Source organism: Sceloporus undulatus, chromosome 4 (assembly GCF_019175285.1).
Source record: "Sceloporus undulatus isolate JIND9_A2432 ecotype Alabama chromosome 4, SceUnd_v1.1, whole genome shotgun sequence".
In the NCBI taxonomy this organism is placed as follows: domain Eukaryota; kingdom Metazoa; phylum Chordata; class Lepidosauria; order Squamata; family Phrynosomatidae; genus Sceloporus; species Sceloporus undulatus.
In genome coordinates, this window is record NC_056525.1 from 81902650 (window position 1) to 81922218 (window position 19569).

A 19569-nucleotide genomic window follows, 5' to 3' on the forward strand; every position below is an offset into this window, starting at 1 on the left:
GGTCGTACCTGCGAGCAAGTGAGATAATATGAGCAGCAGAGTGCTGAACAGAAGTCAATGGGTAGAGGTGAGAGAGAGGAAGCCCTGCCAAGAGAAGGTTGCAGAAGTCAAGTCGAGAGACCACTAGGGCATGGACCAAAGTCTTTGCAGTAGAAGCAGAGAGATATGGACGGATTTTGGAAATATTATAGAGAAAAAATCTACAGGCCTTGGCTGTGGCCTGGATCTGAGTGATAAATGACAGAGAGGAGTCAAATGAAACCAAGACTGAGGGCTTCCTGAACCGGCTGAACAGAGATGTTGTCGACAGAGATAGAAAAGGAATATTGAAGGGTGGGCTTAGGAGGGAAGACAAGAAGCTATACTATACTAAACCACAAATTGATTCATCAAATGCAATCCATCAGATACCCTAATCCTAGACAGTTCCATTCTCTGAAGCATGTATGTCCTAAGTTAATCACTTTTGTCTTGTGTCGCTTCACTTACAAACTATAGACTCTCATCAACTTTCAGCAAGTCCTGGATTGAGTAGCCCTGGATTTGTGCAACTGATAAGTCTTTCCTGCCTGTTCATTTTCAGAAAATGTAAAAAATTCTCTTCATTAAATATCTCACATATTAGTATAATGGTGGTAAATTACAATTTATGATAGAAGCCAAAATTTCCTTATAAAAACAGGCCTCTTCTTACCCTCTTTGACATGTACCCTCATCTGGGCTGAAGGAGCATTAGACATAGCTTAGAAAGGAAAACAGGTTGTGAAAAACCTGTTTTCATTACATTTCTCCAAATCTAATCTACATACCTGTATCTCCCCCCCCCCTTGTTTGAATCATGTAATTGAAACCCTGTTGTTGTTTTTAACCACATTGAGTTTGGTGCATATTTTCCATATACATATTCCAAAATGTATGGCTTCACTTACACATCCTTTCTAATGCACACATTTTGTACACATTTTACCTCATTGTCTAAAGCCTGTTTGTGTGCATCTTTCATATGTTTGGCCAGAAACCTGTTGTGGCCCTATGCCCAGCAGTGGACACTGTAGCCGTGAAAGAAGTAATGTTTTAAAGAAAGAAATAGTGCATTTGAGTAATAGGCTGGTTGAAGCTAGCAGTTTTTGCCTCTCTGTGCAATGGCTGCAATTGTGTCTGGCACCACTGTGTGATCCCGGAAAATGCACAATGGCGAGCAGTAGCATGCCTCCTGGAGCATTTCAGTCATTCACATTTTTAACATTTATGCCTGGTACATATGAAATACACCACAAGCCTCACAAATGTTAAATATTTTGAGGGAAGATTTACTTTGTCTCCCACCAAATCTCAAGAGGCATGAAATGGGTAGTTTTAGTGAGAATCCTGAATCTTATGTAAGGAAAATAACTTCTGAAAACAAAAAATGTCCTGGTCCCAATAAACAGGTGCAAAAAGGCTTTTGAGTGCAGTCTGCAAATGATGGAGATCAAGGGCAGTGCTCTTACTTGATTTTAATTAGAAGATATCATTCTTTTCTCCCCAGTAGGAAAGCTCTTTCAGACAAAAACAGCATGCCACATCTTTATAAGTGATTCCTAATGGGACATTGACAAGAGATGCCAGGTAGAGAAGCCTGCTGTTTAATAAAAAGATTATTCTCAATGCTAGTATCCTGCCCTTTTTATCACATTATTTCCTTTGATTGTGAGATCCTGCATGGTAGGGGGTTGGACTGGATGGTCGTTGTGGTCTCTTCCAACTCAATGATTCTATGATTTTATACCAAGTCAAAGCATCTATTCTGTATATTTATGGAACTTGGCTGAATTTCTTCCAGAATAAAAAAAGCCAAAATAAGAAGAGCTATCAGCTTTTTCCTAGCAATTATTTTGATATTTCAAAGTTAATAGATGCAAAAAATAATAGTTACAGAGAGTTGTAGTTCTCAACAGCACAATTATTGTCATTACAAGAAGTGGAAAACATACAGCTCACTGAGTACATGTGAAGTCTGATAAACATTTGAATCAAGGGTAGCAAACTTTGGCCTTCCATATGTTTTGAAATTCATTTCACAGAAAAACCAGGTAGTGCAGCCAATGGCAAGGGATTCTTGAGGTTGTAGTCCAGAGTATCTGAAGGACCAAAGTTTTTCTGCCTCTGATCTAAGCACTGTTTTGGGTTGTTAATAGTCTCAGACTTGATTAACAAAAACACACCCATCTTTTAAATTTCTATACTGAAAATGATGGCCCTAAAGAACACACTAGAGGAAAAATAAAAAGAATCTCAACATAATTTATATTTCAGCTGGATTATTTTCAGAGGCTGTGTCATTTTAAAAATAAATTTATTTGGTTAGGGTACTAGCATTGTCATTCAATCTGCTTGCCTGGATACTAGGTGTAAGAGGAGAACAAAAAGGCATAAATATTATTCAAGAAACAGAGATAGGTAGATTTGGGCTGTAAGTCTACATGCATTTTCCTAGGAGCAAGCCCACTGAATTCAGTAGAATGTGTTACTGGGTAGATACGAGTAGAAACACAGCCACTGTTAGTGCAGGTGTCACGGAGTCATGAGAGGTATGGACTGCATTGGGTGACACTCTAGAAGAAGGTGTCTCCTGGCGGGGTGGTACACCTGTTTCTATTTGCCTAGAAACCACACTGGACCCTGAACTGGCTCTCCGGAGGCTGCAGTGTTGCCCTCCTCAGTAGTGGGGGATGCCTTCACTGTCCTACGTGAGCAGCTGCATCAGACCCTGAAGGCCTTTGGGAGCTGCCTTCAAGCAGCACAGTACTCTAGGCTGGTTGGTGGCAATGCCACTGGGTTAAAAATGGATTTATTAATGTTTTAATTGCACCAGTTTTATTTGCAAAGCTGTCCTCTTGCTTTTTAATGTTTGTTTAGCCTGTGATGTTGGATAAAACTAGCATAATTATATGCTGTTTTTGCTTCTTCCCATGTTAAGGGTTAGTAAAATTGTTTCTTCCTCAGTAACCTTGTTCTTTGACATTATTTAGGGTACAATCCTATAACAGCTTACCTGTTCTATACAGCATCTAATTCATAGGGACTTATTTCTGTATAGACATGCATGTATTAGTTTGAGGCTGTTACCTTGCATGTTTCTTGCCTCCATAATAAATAAATATTACTCTTGGAGAAAATGCAGTTATTAATCTTACCAGTTACACTCACTGCAGTTTTAAAATCACCCCTTTTATCATCCACTTTGCATAATTAGACCATAAAGTTAGATAGCTTACTTTGTCTTTGTAGTTGTATGCCTTCAAGGCATTTCAAATTTATTGCCGACTCTTTAAGATGAACATATCACAGGATTTTGGGGAGCAAGATTTGTTCAGAAGGGGTTTGCCATTACCTAATGCTGAGGCTGATGTGACTTGCCAAAGGTCGCCCAGTAGGTTTCCTGGGCCAAGGGGATTCACATTTTGGTCTCCCAAAATTATAGACCTACATTCGAACCATCTGTAATGTAATTTGGGCTGGGGGGGAAAGGAGGGCAAACCTCCCCCCATATCAGTCAGGGCCATTTTTTCTCTCTACTCCATTTATCTATCTCAACATTATATGCCTTTGTTAATTCCTTGTTAATGCTACAACATCAGTACTAAAATACAGTTGGCCTTCCACATTTGTGGGTTTGATTTTTCACAGATTTGATTAAATTGTTCTTTCTAGGAATCTCTGGATCCTCCAGCATGACTTTGCCAGAGGCTGACCATAGAGTCACACTAGAGGACCTAGAGATTCCAAGAAAAAAATACTTCTCCAAGCATTCGTACATCCTCCAATACAATTCCATGGTCAACGTTTGCTGGATGTCTGACTACAGGAAGGGGCAGGTATGGGAATGTGATGGTGGGTGGATGGGAGGGAAGGGATTCTGCATCTGTTTAAGCCAGTGCCTTTTCACATCCAACCATATTCCTATCATATTCGAGGGTTTAGATACACTTCAAAGGTGTGTAATTGTTCCCACCATCACCACCATCTTCTATGGGTAATAGTTTAAAACAGTGAGGGTGGTCCTCATATCCTCTTGAGTTGTTCACCCCTTGTCTAACAACTAGGGAACATGGGAAGAACAAGCCTCACAAAGGGGAGAATGCTAAGGCTTCTGCTCTGCTGGAAAGATTTCAGCATGCCTTGGGCAAAAGCCCTAACCTCAGAGTGGATCCTTCTCCATTCCTCATCCTTTGGATTTCAGTCTAAAGTGATCCAGGAATATGTTAGGAAGCCAATATCCAAGTCTGTGCTATTATATGAGCCCCTCTGGTAAGGAGTACTGAAATATGCTGGAAAGAAAGAAAGAAAGAAAGAAAGACAGCATTTCAAAACCTCTTTTTCTCATGTTTTTTGTTGTTGCCTAACGTACCAGCCTTTCCTGTTTCATAAAGACAGTGTGTGTATATGTGTGTGCATGCCTTCAAGTTGTCTGTTGACTTATGATGACTCCATGAATTTCATAGGATTTTCTTAGGCACGGAAAACCCAGAGCTGGTTTTGCTAGTTCCTTCCTCTGAACTACAGCCAACATCCTCCCCTTTATTTTTATATACCTATGTATGTGTATTTTAAAATATAAAAGCACAGGAACCTTGTTAGGAAAAGGAGGGAGGAGCTAGCCCCCTTTAAATTTTAGATTTTTGTGAATTTAATTTAAAAGTTTCAGTTATATCTGCAAGAATTCCCTGTGCATCCTTCCTTTGAACAGAGGATCCCTACAGACATTCCTGATCATTAATATAAAGATTGCCACCAAGAAATAGGAGGGAAATAAAGGTACTAATATCTGTTGTTGGGGGAGCAAACGTTGTCAACAAAGATAAAATTACGAGAATTTTCAAGCCAACCAAACTTGTCTGGGTCAGTTAAAGGTGCTTTGTTCAGATAAAATAATTTGTAATTTCATCTGCATGATTTAAGAATGATCATATGCATATTTGGTAACTATGGCAACCTTAACTAAGTTGGTTTGAAACATGTATCAATAGGGATTTATTTTAATCCCTTATCTTGCTAGAAATTCATTTATACTAAAAAGCTATATACATCTCAGAAGGAGGTCTCAGTTAAGTAGGACTTACTCCTATGTTGGTATATATAGGATTGTACCTCTACTCTGCTAAATTTCTGTGTGTCAGTACAACCTTGGCAGTTAAACTGACATCTTCTTAATTATTACTTCAAGATTTATTGATAAGGTTGCTTTAGCACAATCACGTATATGTTAATTTAATCTGTGAGTAGACACCTTGAATGAATATAATCTACTTAAGTACAAATAGCCAAGCATTTGAAACTGCCTGGTAGGTATGAGTCAGAAACCTCAGTGTTTGGGGTATAGAAGGAACTCAGTAATCTAGAAGAGGACTCATGGGAAATCATCCTTTCTTATCATTTATGTCAGGAACTTGGACGTGAGAACTAGAAAAGAAATAGGTTCAATCAGCCCTTCCACTGAGTAACTTGGTGGAGTAAACACAAACCCCTCCAGAAGTTTCTGAGTGACAACTCCCATAATCACTGGCAAGTGGCCATACTACTTGGGGCTAATGGGAGCTGGAGTCAACAAAATCTGGAACACAACTGGTTCTCCACCACTGCTCTAACTACTGGAGTATTTTTCCTCAGGCCTGGTAACGTATATTTTAGCATGTAAGGTTCTAGGAATTGCAGGTCATCTCATCAAATTCATGAAATCAGCATTATATAGACACTTGGGCATGGTTTATTTATGTTATATAAAAATGTGTATAACAGTTTGCTATCTCAGGCAGAATTCCATGCATCTGTTAAAATGTGCTTCAGTGGCAATTCATGGAAATTTATGCCAAATAAAAATATTAGGGTGTCAAAAGACTCTGTTATTTTTACTACAGTAGAATAATACTCCTCCCCCCAGACCTATCATTTGGGGCCTGTCATGGGAAAATGTTTGGTTTATACCAACTGGACTTAGAAAACTATTTTTGTTTTGTTTTTCAGATATAGAAACTAGGAGGAGTTCTTTATGTTAAAGAAAGATGTACAGAACAGGATATGTACATACCAGTTCTTCAAATAGGTACAGTGTTCTTTCTATACATCCCCTTATTCTCCTCTTTTGTAGCTAAGCCTCCATTTCTGTTTTAGATCAGGTTCTATATGGTCAGGAGGGAGAATCTATGGGACTTCAACTATTGAAAAAGAAAGATTACAAACCATTCTGCACCTTTTGCTGTAGAAATGATTAATACCTGCCACTTCTGATAATGGTTGTAACACTTACTTCTAATTTGGAGTGTTTGTAATATTCCATCTGCACAGTCCTTTTAACAATTCTGCATATTAAGTCAGTATTATTATCACTATATTGTAATGTGGAACAGGGTACTATGGCAATTTATTTATTTATTATTTTATTTATTTACACTTGTCCCTCCATATTTGCTAGGGTTAGGGGCACAAGACCCCCGTGAATATGGAAAAACCGCAAATAACAAAAAACACCATGTTTTTACATCTCTCTAGGAATCTCTAGGTCCTCCAGTGCAACTCTGTGGTCAACGTCCAACAGACACTGACCATAGAACTGCACTGGAGGAGCTACAAATGCCTAATAATAATAATAATAATATTTTTAATTTATATTTCCCGCCTCACCCAAGGATCGAAGCGGGATTACATCATTAAAATAATACAGTACAAGTACAGAGAGACAATCTATAAAATACTAATACTGAATTACAACATTTCTATTAGTTCTTTAAAATATCCAATCATCAAATGATCATCAAATCTCTTATATGGAATCAAGTGAATAAGCCTGCCGGAAGAGATCTATCTTAAGTGCCTTCTTAAAGGCATCTAAGGTAATAAAACGGATCTCTTCTGGTAGGACTATTCCACAATTTAGGGGCCGCGGCAGTGAATGCTCTATGGGAAGTTGTAGTTAATCTAGTGTTATAATATTTCAATCAATTCTTCCCAGATGTTCTGAGTGTGTGGGGCAGATTATGTAAGGAGAAGTGTTCCCGCAAGTAACTCGGGCCCAGGCCATGTAGGGCTTTAACGGTAATAACCAACACCTTGTACTGTACCTGGAAGTTGATTGGCAGCCAGTGAAGGGATTTCGACACTGGTGTTATATGGTCAAACCTAGGTGTACTGGTGACCAATCTGGCTGCAGCATTTTGAAGCAATTGAAGCTTCCAAACTTGGTACAAGGGTAGTCCCAAGTAGAGCGCATTACAGAAATCTAAACGAGAGGTTACCAGTGAATGTAGCACTGCTTCAAGGTCCTTTTGGTCCAGGTAGGGGCACAGTTGATGTATCAACTGAAGTTGGTGCCAAGCACTCCTAGCCATAGTAGAGTATTCTCTCTAGGAATCTCCAGGTGCTACAGTGCAACCTTTAGTTAAAGTTGACCATAGAGTTGCACTGGAGGACCTAGATATTCCTAGAGAGAACATATTAATCAAATCTGTGAATAATCAAATCCGCACATATCAAAGCAGCAAATATAGAGGGATGAGTGTATTTTCTTTCTCCTTGGGTGTCCTTAGGCAAGTTGCCTCAGAAGAAGGCAAAGGCAAACCCATCAGAACAATTTGTGCCAAGAGAACCCTGAATGACCTGAAGATACACAATAGGAATAAATAAATAGAAATAAAACACCAGACTTTTAGTCAGAAAACAATGGCTTGTACTTCAAAACAAAGCAAATAGCTTCAACTATAGAAGGAGATTTGAACAGAAAGAAGCAGTGGGGAATGGATCCATAAGCTGTATGTGTTCAGCGGCAAAGCTGGGATGAATCTGAACACAGGCTGCAGCAGAAAGAAAAGCAGTCCTACATTTGACTATTCTGAGGTATGCCTGTAAGCAACCTAAGACCAGGGCCTTGGGCTTCTCATAGGCATCTGGTTGTAGTTTTTTGTGGGTTTTTTGGGCTATGTGGCCATGTTCCAGAAAAGTTTCTTCCTGACGTTTCAGCAGCATCTGTGGCTGACGTCTTCAGAGATGTCAACCACAGATGCTGGCAAAACGTCAGGAAGGAACTTTTCTGGAACATGGCCACATAGCCCAAAAAACCCACAAAAAACTATGGATGCTGGCCATGAAAGCCTTTGACTTTACATCTGGTTGTACTTTGTGGGCAGGAAAGTGTCCCCTGTAACACAGACATATTAGACAGAATGCTTTTTTCCCTTTCAGCAGAAAAGGAAAGGAGGAAATTTGATCTTTTTGTAGCAGTGTTAAATTTAGTGGTATGCATCTCTGTTTTTTGTTTGTTTGTTTGTTTGTTTGTTGGCAGTAGCAGCAGAAGGCACTGAGAGCTGAGAAAATAGGCAGGGAGGCAATATGTGGCCTATGGGCAGTGTGTTGCCCACTCCTGCTTTATATCAAATTAGATAATTTCTCAATTGGCATTAGAAGTATTAAAACTCATTATGGAAACCAACAGTGGAACATTTTCATGAAAGTTATTCTTTTGCAACAGACCTGTGGCCTCTTGGGTTAGGAAGATAGGATTCCCTTAGAATGAAGTTTGAGTTAAGAGGTTTAGCATTGTTCTGCTTCCTAAATCCTGATTGTGTACCATAGCAAAGATCGGCTTGAGGGGCAGGGAAAATAAGAAGGGCTTTGGGGGGGGGGGCAGGGAAATATCATAGAGGAGGTGATTCAGCAGGATGGTTTATTGTTTGGAGGGAAGCTATGAGATAAATACAGATTCATTTGAATAGATGGGAATTGCTTTTATAGTGGTGAAAGTTTAGGATTTCACACTCAGCGAGAGTTAGTTCAAAGAAGGAATCAAAAACTGATCAGCAAGGATTTAGAGTAAAAGGAAAACATCCAAACCCCAGGGGGCTTTAAAAAAATCTATAGCTAGCCTGTTTTTCATGTCCTAGACAATAAATGGAATATATTATTTTGCGTCTGCATTACTTTGGATGACACAGAGTGGACTGGGTGGTTTTTGCCATTTATTTTCAGAGACCAAAATACATAACAAAATATAGAGGTCAGAAAGGAGTCAGTGTATAATTTCTGTACACTTCAGAATTGTGAACCACATTCTGGCCATATTATCTGGGAGATTAAGGAAGCTCTAATTCCAAAAAGAAACATCCCCCAAACTTTGCCTTGTTCAGTGGCATCGAAATCAGGATCCCAGCTGGTGTCAGGAGAATCCTTACTCTGGTGCTGTCCAGTGCTGATGTGTTTCTGGCTCTGCAATCTGTCTACGTCTGCCTGGAGTGTTCTTCCTGCCATCGGGCATATTCCGTTAGGGGCATCTGTGTGGAGGAGGAGGCAGGTCTGATTATGGCATATGATGCCAAATTTTTGTTGGCAGACAGGTGAAGTAAAGTGTATCAGTTAGAGTATCACACTAGGAATTGGGAGATCCAATTTCTAGTCCTGATTGAGCAATAAATTCATTGTTGGCCTTCAGCCTGTCATTCCCTCTCAGCTTGATCTACTTTATAAGGATACAGTGAAGAGAGAAGAGTCATGTATGTCACTTTGAGCTCATTTGGAGAAAAGGCAGGATATAAAAGTAATGACAAAATAAATCTACTTTATAGTATAGTGATGGTTCCTAGTTCTCTTCCACAAGGTTTTTCATTTTTAGCTGTTAAAATACAAGCCAAGCTGCAGTTCTATTCCAGGGCACTATTGATCCATCCTGCTCAGCAGAGTGTCAGGGAGCATTTTCCTGCTTCAGCTTCTATCTGTCTATACGTTGATGGTACATACAACAGAGAGCAGTTGATTTAAACAACTCAAAGAATAGGCAGGCACAGCTCAATTGTGCATAGGCCCTAGAGGCTGGTTAAAGGTCCTCCCTCCATCCCAGCTACCACAGCTCTGCCCTCTATAGAAGAGAAGAGTTGCTAGCATCTGCTTGATACAGTATAAGCCTCTTCCCCACTGCCATTTCTTTCTATGGTGTGGTGTGTCTTTCTGTGATTGTAAATCTAAGGGCAGAGAACTGTCAAGTTAACTATTTGCAAACTACTCTGGGAGCCTTTTTGTCTGAAGTTAAATCAGAAGTAAAGGTTAAAATGTGATGTGAAGGATGCAAGTGGAAGCGTACCATTCTTATGATTCTGCTCTATGTATTTCCCATTTTGTTTGGTGTCTTCCTGCATTATTCCAGCATAGTGTTAATCACATGTTGTGCTTCACCATAGAATTACTATCGGTCAGTATTTTTTTTTTTTAAAAAGAAATCTGTATACAGAATGTCCTCAGAGTCCTTGCTATAGTCATTAGAGTGTTCCTGTAGAGAAAACTTGCTTCATATTTCTTTTTAGCCAGATGACTTGGAAAATGTGTCCATAACAGTGCTCTCTGTTTGTTTCCTTAGAAGAGAATTGCATTCTTCAGGAGGTACCAGCAAAGCAGCTTCCAAAGCCATACAGAAACAAATAAATGTATGGATTTGAATTGTAATATTTTGTTAGAACAGTGGGAAAAAACATGGAGAAAAAGGATTAAATTCACAAGTAACATAGAAGTCAGGGAAAACTGTTATAAATCACTTTTTAGGTGGTATTTGACGCCACACAAAATCTCCAAAATGTATAAAGGAACAAAAGGCTTGTGTTGGAAATGTCATAGGGAATTGGGCACCTACATGCATAGTTGGTGGACGTGTGAAAAGGCAAACTTATTTTGGAAAGCGATACATGGGGAAATGAAAAAACTATTAAAATTCAATACACGCCCGGACCCTCTGATGTATCTTCTGAACATAGTGAGTAATGCTGACTTGGAAAAGACAAACGGTAAGGTGCTATTCCTGGCAATAGTCGCGGCTAGGATGGTGTACGCCAAATATTGGAAGTCTGAAGAGATTCCTTCTGTAGAGGAATGGAAGATAAAAATGTTAGACCTGTATGAAATGGAAAAATTAACCTCCCTTATGAAATATGATACACTAACGAATTTCCATAAGGAATGGAAGGTATGGATCTCTTATATGCAACAAGAAGATAACCCAAATAGATGTATTGTATTTATTGATTAATGTGCATTCTAATGGGGGAGTTAGGTTTGTTAAATTCATATTTTTTTATGAGTTTGGTTATATATATATGTAGGTGTAGGTATTAGCGTGTATAAGTATATATACACATATATAGTTGTTTCTGGGACCCATACGTAGGTTATTTAGGTTTTTTCATAGATAACATACTATAAAGGGGGGCTGGTATGTATAGATATAGATACTAAAAACTGATTCAAAGGTTGTAGGGTGCGTCAGGCTTAAATTTGACAGCTTAATGAAGTTGGAGTTTGCTGTTTTCTGTTTTCAGATAAGTCCAGATACGTAGTAGTATATTGTTGAATCCTGAGGTAGTTTACATCTAATTTATGGAAACTAGAAGGGGTATGACAGTAAGGTGTTTATGAACAAAGAGTAAGTTTCTTAGGCTATTCGGATACAATACAATAATAGTATGTAAAATTATTAATTTTTCTTAACACGTAACAGTTAGTACAGCGGAGGAAGTTAGGTAAGTTTTTGTTTAGTGTTTAGTGTACATAGGTACGTAGGTTATTTATGTTTTCGTGTGATGCATGTTTTGTTTTTTGTCTTTATTTGTTTTATGGTACTAATTTTTAATTAATAAAACTTTTTAAAAAAAAGAAACAAATAAATGTATGAACTATAATGTGGATAGTGAGAATCCCGTGCAAGAACCTGAGAGTTCTTTGAAATTCGTTTTACAGCCACTGTGATGACAGTCTGTTCTTATGGGCTAGCCAAAACATACAGTATGTATATATACACAAGGATATAAAATAATGTTCGTAACCATTGATGTAGCATTATAGGACCTGATGCAGTGACCCTTTTTAGATACAAGTATTGTCTTACAAATCCAAACTAAGAATTTTAGATTAACTAAAAAACTGTTGTTTAAAAAAGAGATGAGTACTGTAATAAGGTCTGTTTTTTTAAAAAAAAAACAACCCACATTCATACAGATTTCTATATATGCCAGGATTTTTGTGCCAAGAATGAAATAGTGTATTTTAATTTTGCATAACATTCTGTAAGAAAGTAAACTTTTGTGCCCCACTATTTGCCTAGAATTACCTGCGTACAACCTCTTGTAACAAACAGTGTGTGGCTCGTTGAATGTACATGGTGCTCCGTTGCTGCTTGTTAGCATTTTACTCATGTTTTCACTTCACATGGCTGAAACGTGGCCATTTGATCACTTCTACAAATATGTATATACTTTTTAAGTTAGATATGGTAATTCAAATTTCAGTACAAAAATGACAAGATGTGATTCAAAACAACACCATAAACAAGAATAAGAATTGTTTTCAAAATTGAAGACATCTATTAGTTACACAACCCTAAATGGAAATGTACAAATTAGCACTTGCAAGTCATTGAATTAAAATGATTTGATAAAACAAAAATTCAGATAATCTTAGAGTTTACATCTTTTTTCAGCTAATGGTTCAAGGATGTTCTTCAGCTTCTTGTGATTATAAAAAGAAATCTATTTAGAGGATTAATAGGGTCTTTTCAGTTTGTTCTTAAATAAGCAATGGACTAAGAATTCTATATATTTATGTAGCATGCTAATCATGCTTGAGCTGGAGATCCTCAAAATGATAGTCCACATGCTGATAACCTCAAGGCTGGACTTCTGCAGTGTGCTGTACATTGAGCTACCTCTGTTCCAAGTTTGGAAATTCCAATTAGTACAAAACTTGCCTGCCAGATTGGTTTCTAGTGCATCTAAGAGTGATCATATTACATCTGTATAAATATTATTCCACTGGCTGCCAATTAGCTTCCAAACAAGATACAAAATGGTGGTTAAAGCTCTATGTGGTTTGGGTCTATGGGATTGTCTTCTGTATAATCTGCCATGCATATTTGGGTCTTCTGAAGGTCAATCAGGACTGGCAACTGTTAACCAGATGACTTTTTCTTCAGCCACTCCTAGATTATGGAATGACCTGCTGGAAGAGACTTGACAGCTGGATATGCTATTTTAGTTTAAAACAACATTGAAGGCCAAACTCTTCTGCCAGGACTATTTAAATGGTGTTTAAATCATGACTTTTAAAATTATGAATTGATTGTTTTTAATATGTATGCTTTTTTTTAACTGATGCTAATGCTCTTTTGACTTATTGTGTATTTTAAATTAGTGTTCATGTTTTTAACTATGTTATGTGTCTATTTGTTGCTGTGTTTTAATCTGTTGTTCCATGCCTCAATCCATAGAGAAGTTGGCTGAGAAATAAATGATTATTATTATAATTTGTTAAGGGCAGTGCACTGTTTAATTTTTTGCATGGAGGGGAGGTTCAACCAGTCACTAACTCTTTCCAGGACCTTACAAGCTGATTGTTTAATAATGGACAATTAACCAGAGTGCCTCCAAGTGAGAATGAAGTAAAAGGGAAGAAACCAAGTAAAAGGGAAGGAAAAACTGATTTTGCAGCAAAAACAATGGCAGGTTACAGACCGCCCTCAAGCGGCCGTTCTCCCGCCGCCGCCATTCGCTGCGGAGGGAAGCCCCAGCGGCCAGACCGCGAGGCTTCCTGGTGCAGCGAAAAAGGAACGCCGAAATGGTGCTCCTTTTCAAAACGTGGAAGTGGCGCCGCGACGAGTGAAGCGTGCCCTCGCGGCGTCACTTCCACCGCGACACATCTGGACGCTATGCGTCCAAGACTTCAAAATGGCAGCGCCCATGTGAATGGGCACTGCCATTTACGACGCGCTCTGCGCGTACTACGGAGAAGGGCCATGAGGAAGGTAAGACCCATCCTAACCCTAATATGGCCTTTCCTAACCCTAGTACACACGGAGCGCGTACTTTATGGTGGTCTGTAACCCGCCAATAATTTCTTTATTAAAAAGACAGAAAAAATAGCAGCAGAAACTGCCAGAACAGTCTATATTCACTGCAAGCTGTTTATCAAGGTCAAAGAGATCAATCTAAGAGGGTTGGGGTGTGTGTAGTAAAGCTTAAGGGACTACAGACTAAAACACACACACATATTTTCTCACCCTCAGATGTGGTGTCTAGATGACTGGATATTGGAGCAGCATAAGGCAGGCAAACAGGTCCCACAGAGTCTCTCTCTCTCTCTCTCTCTGTCTGTGTGTGTGTGTGTGTGTGTGTGTGACTGCATTTAACCTTTCCTAGGCTGGCTCCTAAAGTGAAGGGAGTGCCTCTGGGTGGGGCAAAACATGACCTCAGTTGCTCTATGAAGGGTTCAAAAAACAAAAACGTGCTTAAAATGATGAGTTCAAAGCTTGTGAAAAAAGGCAAATGGGAACATGCCCTTCAGGCACTAATAATGACTGGATAGTAGAGGACAATGGAAACAAACCCAATTAAGTATAGACACTTGCCTTCTTTCAAATCCAGATAGGGTTGCCTAACATCTCTGGAAGCTGTACAGTATCTCCAAATGGGGGATGTACCAGCCTCAGCCAATTTGCCAGTTCTCTATTCAGTGGAGGTAAAACAGTTAAGCCCTGACGATGATCAAGGAAACCCTTTTCTTGTGGAGAAGGGGGGGGGGGGTTGAAAGGAAATTCCAGTTTGCACTTTTGAATTGAAGTGTGGCTTTTCCCCCAAATGAATTGGGGTCCAGGCCACCACCTCTACCCATCCAGTTTGCCTTCTTAAGAATTTATGCAGACTCTGGTAACAGCTTCCTGCCTTATGCATCAAAGTCTAATATTTATTATTTGTAACACATTATAATTAGTGACTTTGTTTACAATGTTACAAGGTGACACTTGTATTTTTCAAGGCTTGCAGTAATTAATTTCTTATGAGTGTAAGCAGACAGGAACCCACTTCTACAAATCTATTTTCATAGCAGGAAAGGGATATTGTGTAGAGTACAGATGTACAACTTGTATGAGTCTGAGGGCTCACTTCTCTGTTTCTACTAATGCTAATGCAAGTGAACCACATCATGACATTATCCACAGAAAATTATTTTGTTGTGCAGTATGGACTCAGTGTTTTCAGTTCATTTTTTATGACATTCCTTCCCCTTGTGCTCCATATTGTTGTGTTCCTATTTTTCACCTGTACAGATTTCCCAGAACCCCCCTTTTTGTTCATCTTTTCCCCTTTTCCTAGCCACACCTGCGCAGAATGATGGAGTTCTTTAGAATTTCTCTTTCTCTGGACCCCACATTTCTTAACTGCCCCTTCTTTTTCTGCCTCTGCTCACATCATCATGAGCCTCTTGCCTCCAATCTGTTATTACCTCTTGCTTCTCCACCTCCCTGGTCTCTCTGAATCTCCATTTATAAGCTGTCACCTCTTTTCATGATTTCTCAACACCTAATATTGTCATATTTCTCTTTGTAATTTTCACTCTATATTCCAGTACATTTAAGTTAATGTAAAGATAATTATTATTATTATTATTAAACTTTATTTCTAAAGCGCTGTAATTATACACAGCGCTGTACAAAGTTGGTAAACTTAAAGAGTATATAAAAGCCGGTAAACTTAAAGAGTATATAATTTGAAGTTGCATTGCTTAGAATGGACTGGGCAAACAGCATCCCTTCCAGATGTCATAGGGCTCTGATTCCCATCATCCCTTATCATTGTCTTGGGTTGATGGGAGCTGGTGTGTGACTATTTGAAGGAACAGAGATTGTCTAGTGAAGGCATTTTTAAAGGTGGAGTTCTTTTTTTTAAAAAATGTGTCCATATTACAGACTTTTTGAAGCCAATAGTGCAATCTTTCTGGTATGCCTCCCCAGAAAATTATGTTTTCAGTTCTCATATAGTCATGCACTCACTCTTGTCATAAAAAAAAAATTAGAAATGAGAATGATATATTTTTTTTTAAATATCCTAAAGGCCTTCTATTCCTATGTCAGAAAACATACAGACAGCAACACCAAAAAGAGACAACAAATCTTAAAGTTGTTATTTGTCCACCTATGCTTATGTAACTCTTACAGAAATGAGTTTATGCAAGTGACTTAAAACTATAATCATAAATAAAAGTGTGAAACTGCATGGTTTGCCCACAAGTTTTTTGAGCTGATCTCCTTTGTCCCCATTGCTGGGAAAGATTTATCATCTGAGCAAAAGCAGTGCACCCTGATGCTTTAAGGAAAGTTCAGGAAGGCTGAGAAAATGTGCATTCTGGTGGAAATCTCAAAATCTGTATTATCTTTGTATTCTTGGAATTACTGTGTCTGTTCCTAATGGTGCAAAAGATGCGAACAACTTTCTTAGGCCAGATGTATTATTCATATCCTCATGATTAATGACTTGGACCCTGTGATGTTTGTAAAATACTCTGTTCTTCCTGTGTCTTATCTCTACTGGCAGCCATCTCTGTGTGACAGCTTTTCCATACTACCACTATAATATGCAACACTAATCCTTTGTTAACAGGGTCATTTCAGAATACATTAAAGACATTATTTCTGAAGTTCCAGTGGTGGTTATTGTCTCTTTTAAGTAAAACAAACCCAGCATACCTCAGCATTGACAAGTGGGCCTAGAAGGGGGAAATCTTCCTTTGTAAACAGTAGCTTCTAGTTACCTTGACATAAGGGTTCCGTTTGAGTGAAGAAATGTGGCTAAGGAATCCAGTTCAGTTAGCACTCAGTGGTTGGGTACTTAAGGGTGTGCACAGCCATCCACTGATTTAGTGGTGACATTGTTGTGGAAGCACATACATCTCATTTCTGGAGTAGGTACTGTTTTCTCACCAAGATGAAATTCAGGGAAAACTTATTCTGGCTTTGAGCATCTGCCTGTGAAGGGGGCAGTTAGCCAAGCTTGACTCTGACAGAAAGCAGATAGGGAAAAGATAGTAATAGACTATCAGCCATTAGGGAGGAAGTGAATACACATGCCAGCCACCCCCATACCGGTGTCACACCCTGTACCCAACCACACTGTGTTTAAACTTGCTGCACCAAAGGAACACCAAAAAGCTGCCACCATGGCAGTTAGGGCGCCCTTTCCGTGTTGCGAAAAGGAGCCACTTTTTGCACCGTGGAAAGGCCAGATTGGGGCCTTGGTGTGTGGTTGTCGCAGCCCCGATCTGATGAGGAAAGGGGCGGCACTGAGCCACCCCTTAGGAGCTGTCTGTTGAGCCCTAAGATACGCAGATGACACTAATACTAGCAGAAAACCTGGAACAACTACTAGGAAAGATCAAGGAAGAAAGTGCAAAGACAGGCTTATTGTTAAACATAAAGAAAACAAAAATAATGACCACACAAATTCAACCTAGACAACGAGGAAATAGAAATAGTAAAAGAATTCTTGTACCTGGGATCAAACTGATTGAAATGCGGACTGCAGCCAGAAATCAGAAGAAGATTAAGAATATGAAGAGTATGGAATTAAGATTAAGAATAGGAAAGAAAAGATTCTAAAATGAAAAATATATAACTGAGCACAAAAATTAGACTCATACAAGCCATCGTATTCCTGATTACCATGTATGGATGTAAGAGCGAGACAATTAAGAAAGAAGATAGGTAGACAGTCAATTCATTTGAGATAAGATGCTGGAGAAGAGTGCTGAGGATTCCAAGGAGAGCCAGAAAGACAAACAAATGGGCCCTAGAACAGATCAAGCCAGAAATCCCCCTGGAAGCCAAGATGACAAAACTAAGGCTGACGTACTTTGGACACATCATGAGAAGGCACGACTCATTGGAAAAAACTAATGCTAAGAATAGTGGAGGGAAGTAGAAAGAGAGGACAAACTAGATGGGTGGATTCTATTAAGGAGGTCATGGGTATGAATTTGCAGGAACTAAGCAGAACAGTGGAGGACAGAGGTTCTTGGAGATGTCCCATCCATAGGGTCACCATGGGTCAAAATCAACTCAAGGACAGTTAACAACAAGCAACAAACATACTTTTAAATGTTGTTGCTTCATGCAGATGTGCATAAGTGATGCACAGTGAAGAGATCCAAGATTTTATGTTGGTATTTTAATTGTAGTTCTCAGTAGCAGCTTGCAAGCTTCTTCAAAAGCAGGAAGGTGTACAGCTAGCACCTATTCTTGAAGATTGCTTGTGCTGATGAAGATGCAGTCTTTCAGAGCACAGGAAGAACCATTCTGCATTAGACCAAAGGTCTATCTCATCCAGCATTCTGTAAACAGCAGCTGCTGTTAAATTGCCTTACAGAGCATTCATGAACAGCAAAACAAGAGAAAAGGGGTGAGCAGATAAGACTGCTTCATCAGCTCCCACCCTTGCTTTCTTTCTTTTTCTGTCCTCCCCCACCTCTGAATGATAGTGGAAAGTAAGTCAATAAGTCTACAGTGTATTTAGTTTGTCAGTCACTGCATTACATGTGCAGAACAATCTGTCTCCTAGAATGTACAACTTACAGTTCTGCTTACATTTTATTTCTGGAACTGTTCATTCCAATGTGTAGAGTGCTGTGATACTCTGTGCAAACAACAAACTAAAATAGTTTTGATATGAAGCATTTATTTTGAGGAACAAAACAGCAACATTAGACCAGTGCTTCTTAAGCTATCTGATGTGGGAGACTAGCACCCCCACCCCCAAACACAATGTGCCAGAAACAGTACAATATTTGTGCCCATTGGCTGTTTTTATTTTTGTCCCTGGAAACTCACCATGGATTAGCAGTTTATGGCTTGTGGATAGGCACTGGTCCATGGATCATCATTCTGAGCAGCATTAAACCAGATTACTACAATAACTGACTATCAAATTGGCCCAGAGAGCTGGCATGGTTTGAGCTTTGGACCACAACTCTGGCAACCAGGGTTCAAATCCCCATTCAGTCATGGAAACCCACTGGGTAGCTTTGGTCAAGTCATAGGTCATTTTCACATGGGGCAAAATTGGAAGTTTAAAGTAGGGCCAATGGAAGGTCATCCAGGACTTAGGGACCAATTTGCAGCTGCTTTCCACATGATGCTGCAGCCAATCAGATGAGAATCCAGGGTGAATATGAGGTCAATCTGGAAATAAGTAAATTTGCAAAACTACCGGATTCACTTGTCCCTTTTTCCTTGCGATTTGGCTGCTCACACGTAATGGCTGCTGTATGATAATGCAAGGGTCCAGATGCATCTGATTTCACAGTGGCCTTGCTGTCCCTGGGAGAGAAGACTTCTTAAAGGGATACACACAGACTTCCCTCCTTGCTCTGTTCTCTTGTCCTCTAATGGAGCCTCTAATGAAGAGCAGAGCTGCTGGTGGGAGAAGAAGGCAGAGGGAGGGCGATTTGGAAGTCCTCCTGGACAGGAGGGAGAAATGGAGGACATGCCCTGGAAAAGGAGGGCATCTGGGAGGCTCAGCCCTCACCAGCACCAGGCAAGTTTGTGGATCCTCTCTCTCTAATAGTGATAGATAGATAGATGACAGAGATAGGTCAGTAGATAGATAGATAGATAGATAGATAGATAGATGACAAAGATAGATAGGTAAGTAGATAGAGAGAGAGAGAGAGAGAGATAATAATGAATGATAGATAGAGGTAAGTGGATAGACAGACAGACAGATGACAGATAGGTAAGTG

General features: G+C 39.3%; 1 protein-coding gene across 7 annotated transcripts in view; it reads left to right on the forward strand.

Annotated features, from left to right (window-relative positions):
* The window catches only part of SHISAL2A (shisa like 2A), a 75144-nt gene that overhangs the window by 16162 nt on the left and 39413 nt on the right, over window positions 1-19569 (forward strand). The window contains exons 3-5 of one of the 7 annotated variants that reach the window (XR_006103517.1): window positions 6004-6082; window positions 10376-10436; window positions 11669-13314. Coding sequence is in view for 6 of the 7 variants with exons in the window: in XM_042463302.1 (XP_042319236.1) it covers window positions 10376-10440 (65 nt within the window). In the remaining variant the exon portion in view is untranslated. Of the gene's footprint in view, window positions 1-6003; window positions 6083-10375; window positions 13315-19569 lie in introns of those variants that run through there. The other 6 variants (XM_042463305.1, XM_042463306.1, XM_042463302.1 and 3 more) reach the window with 6 other exon arrangements.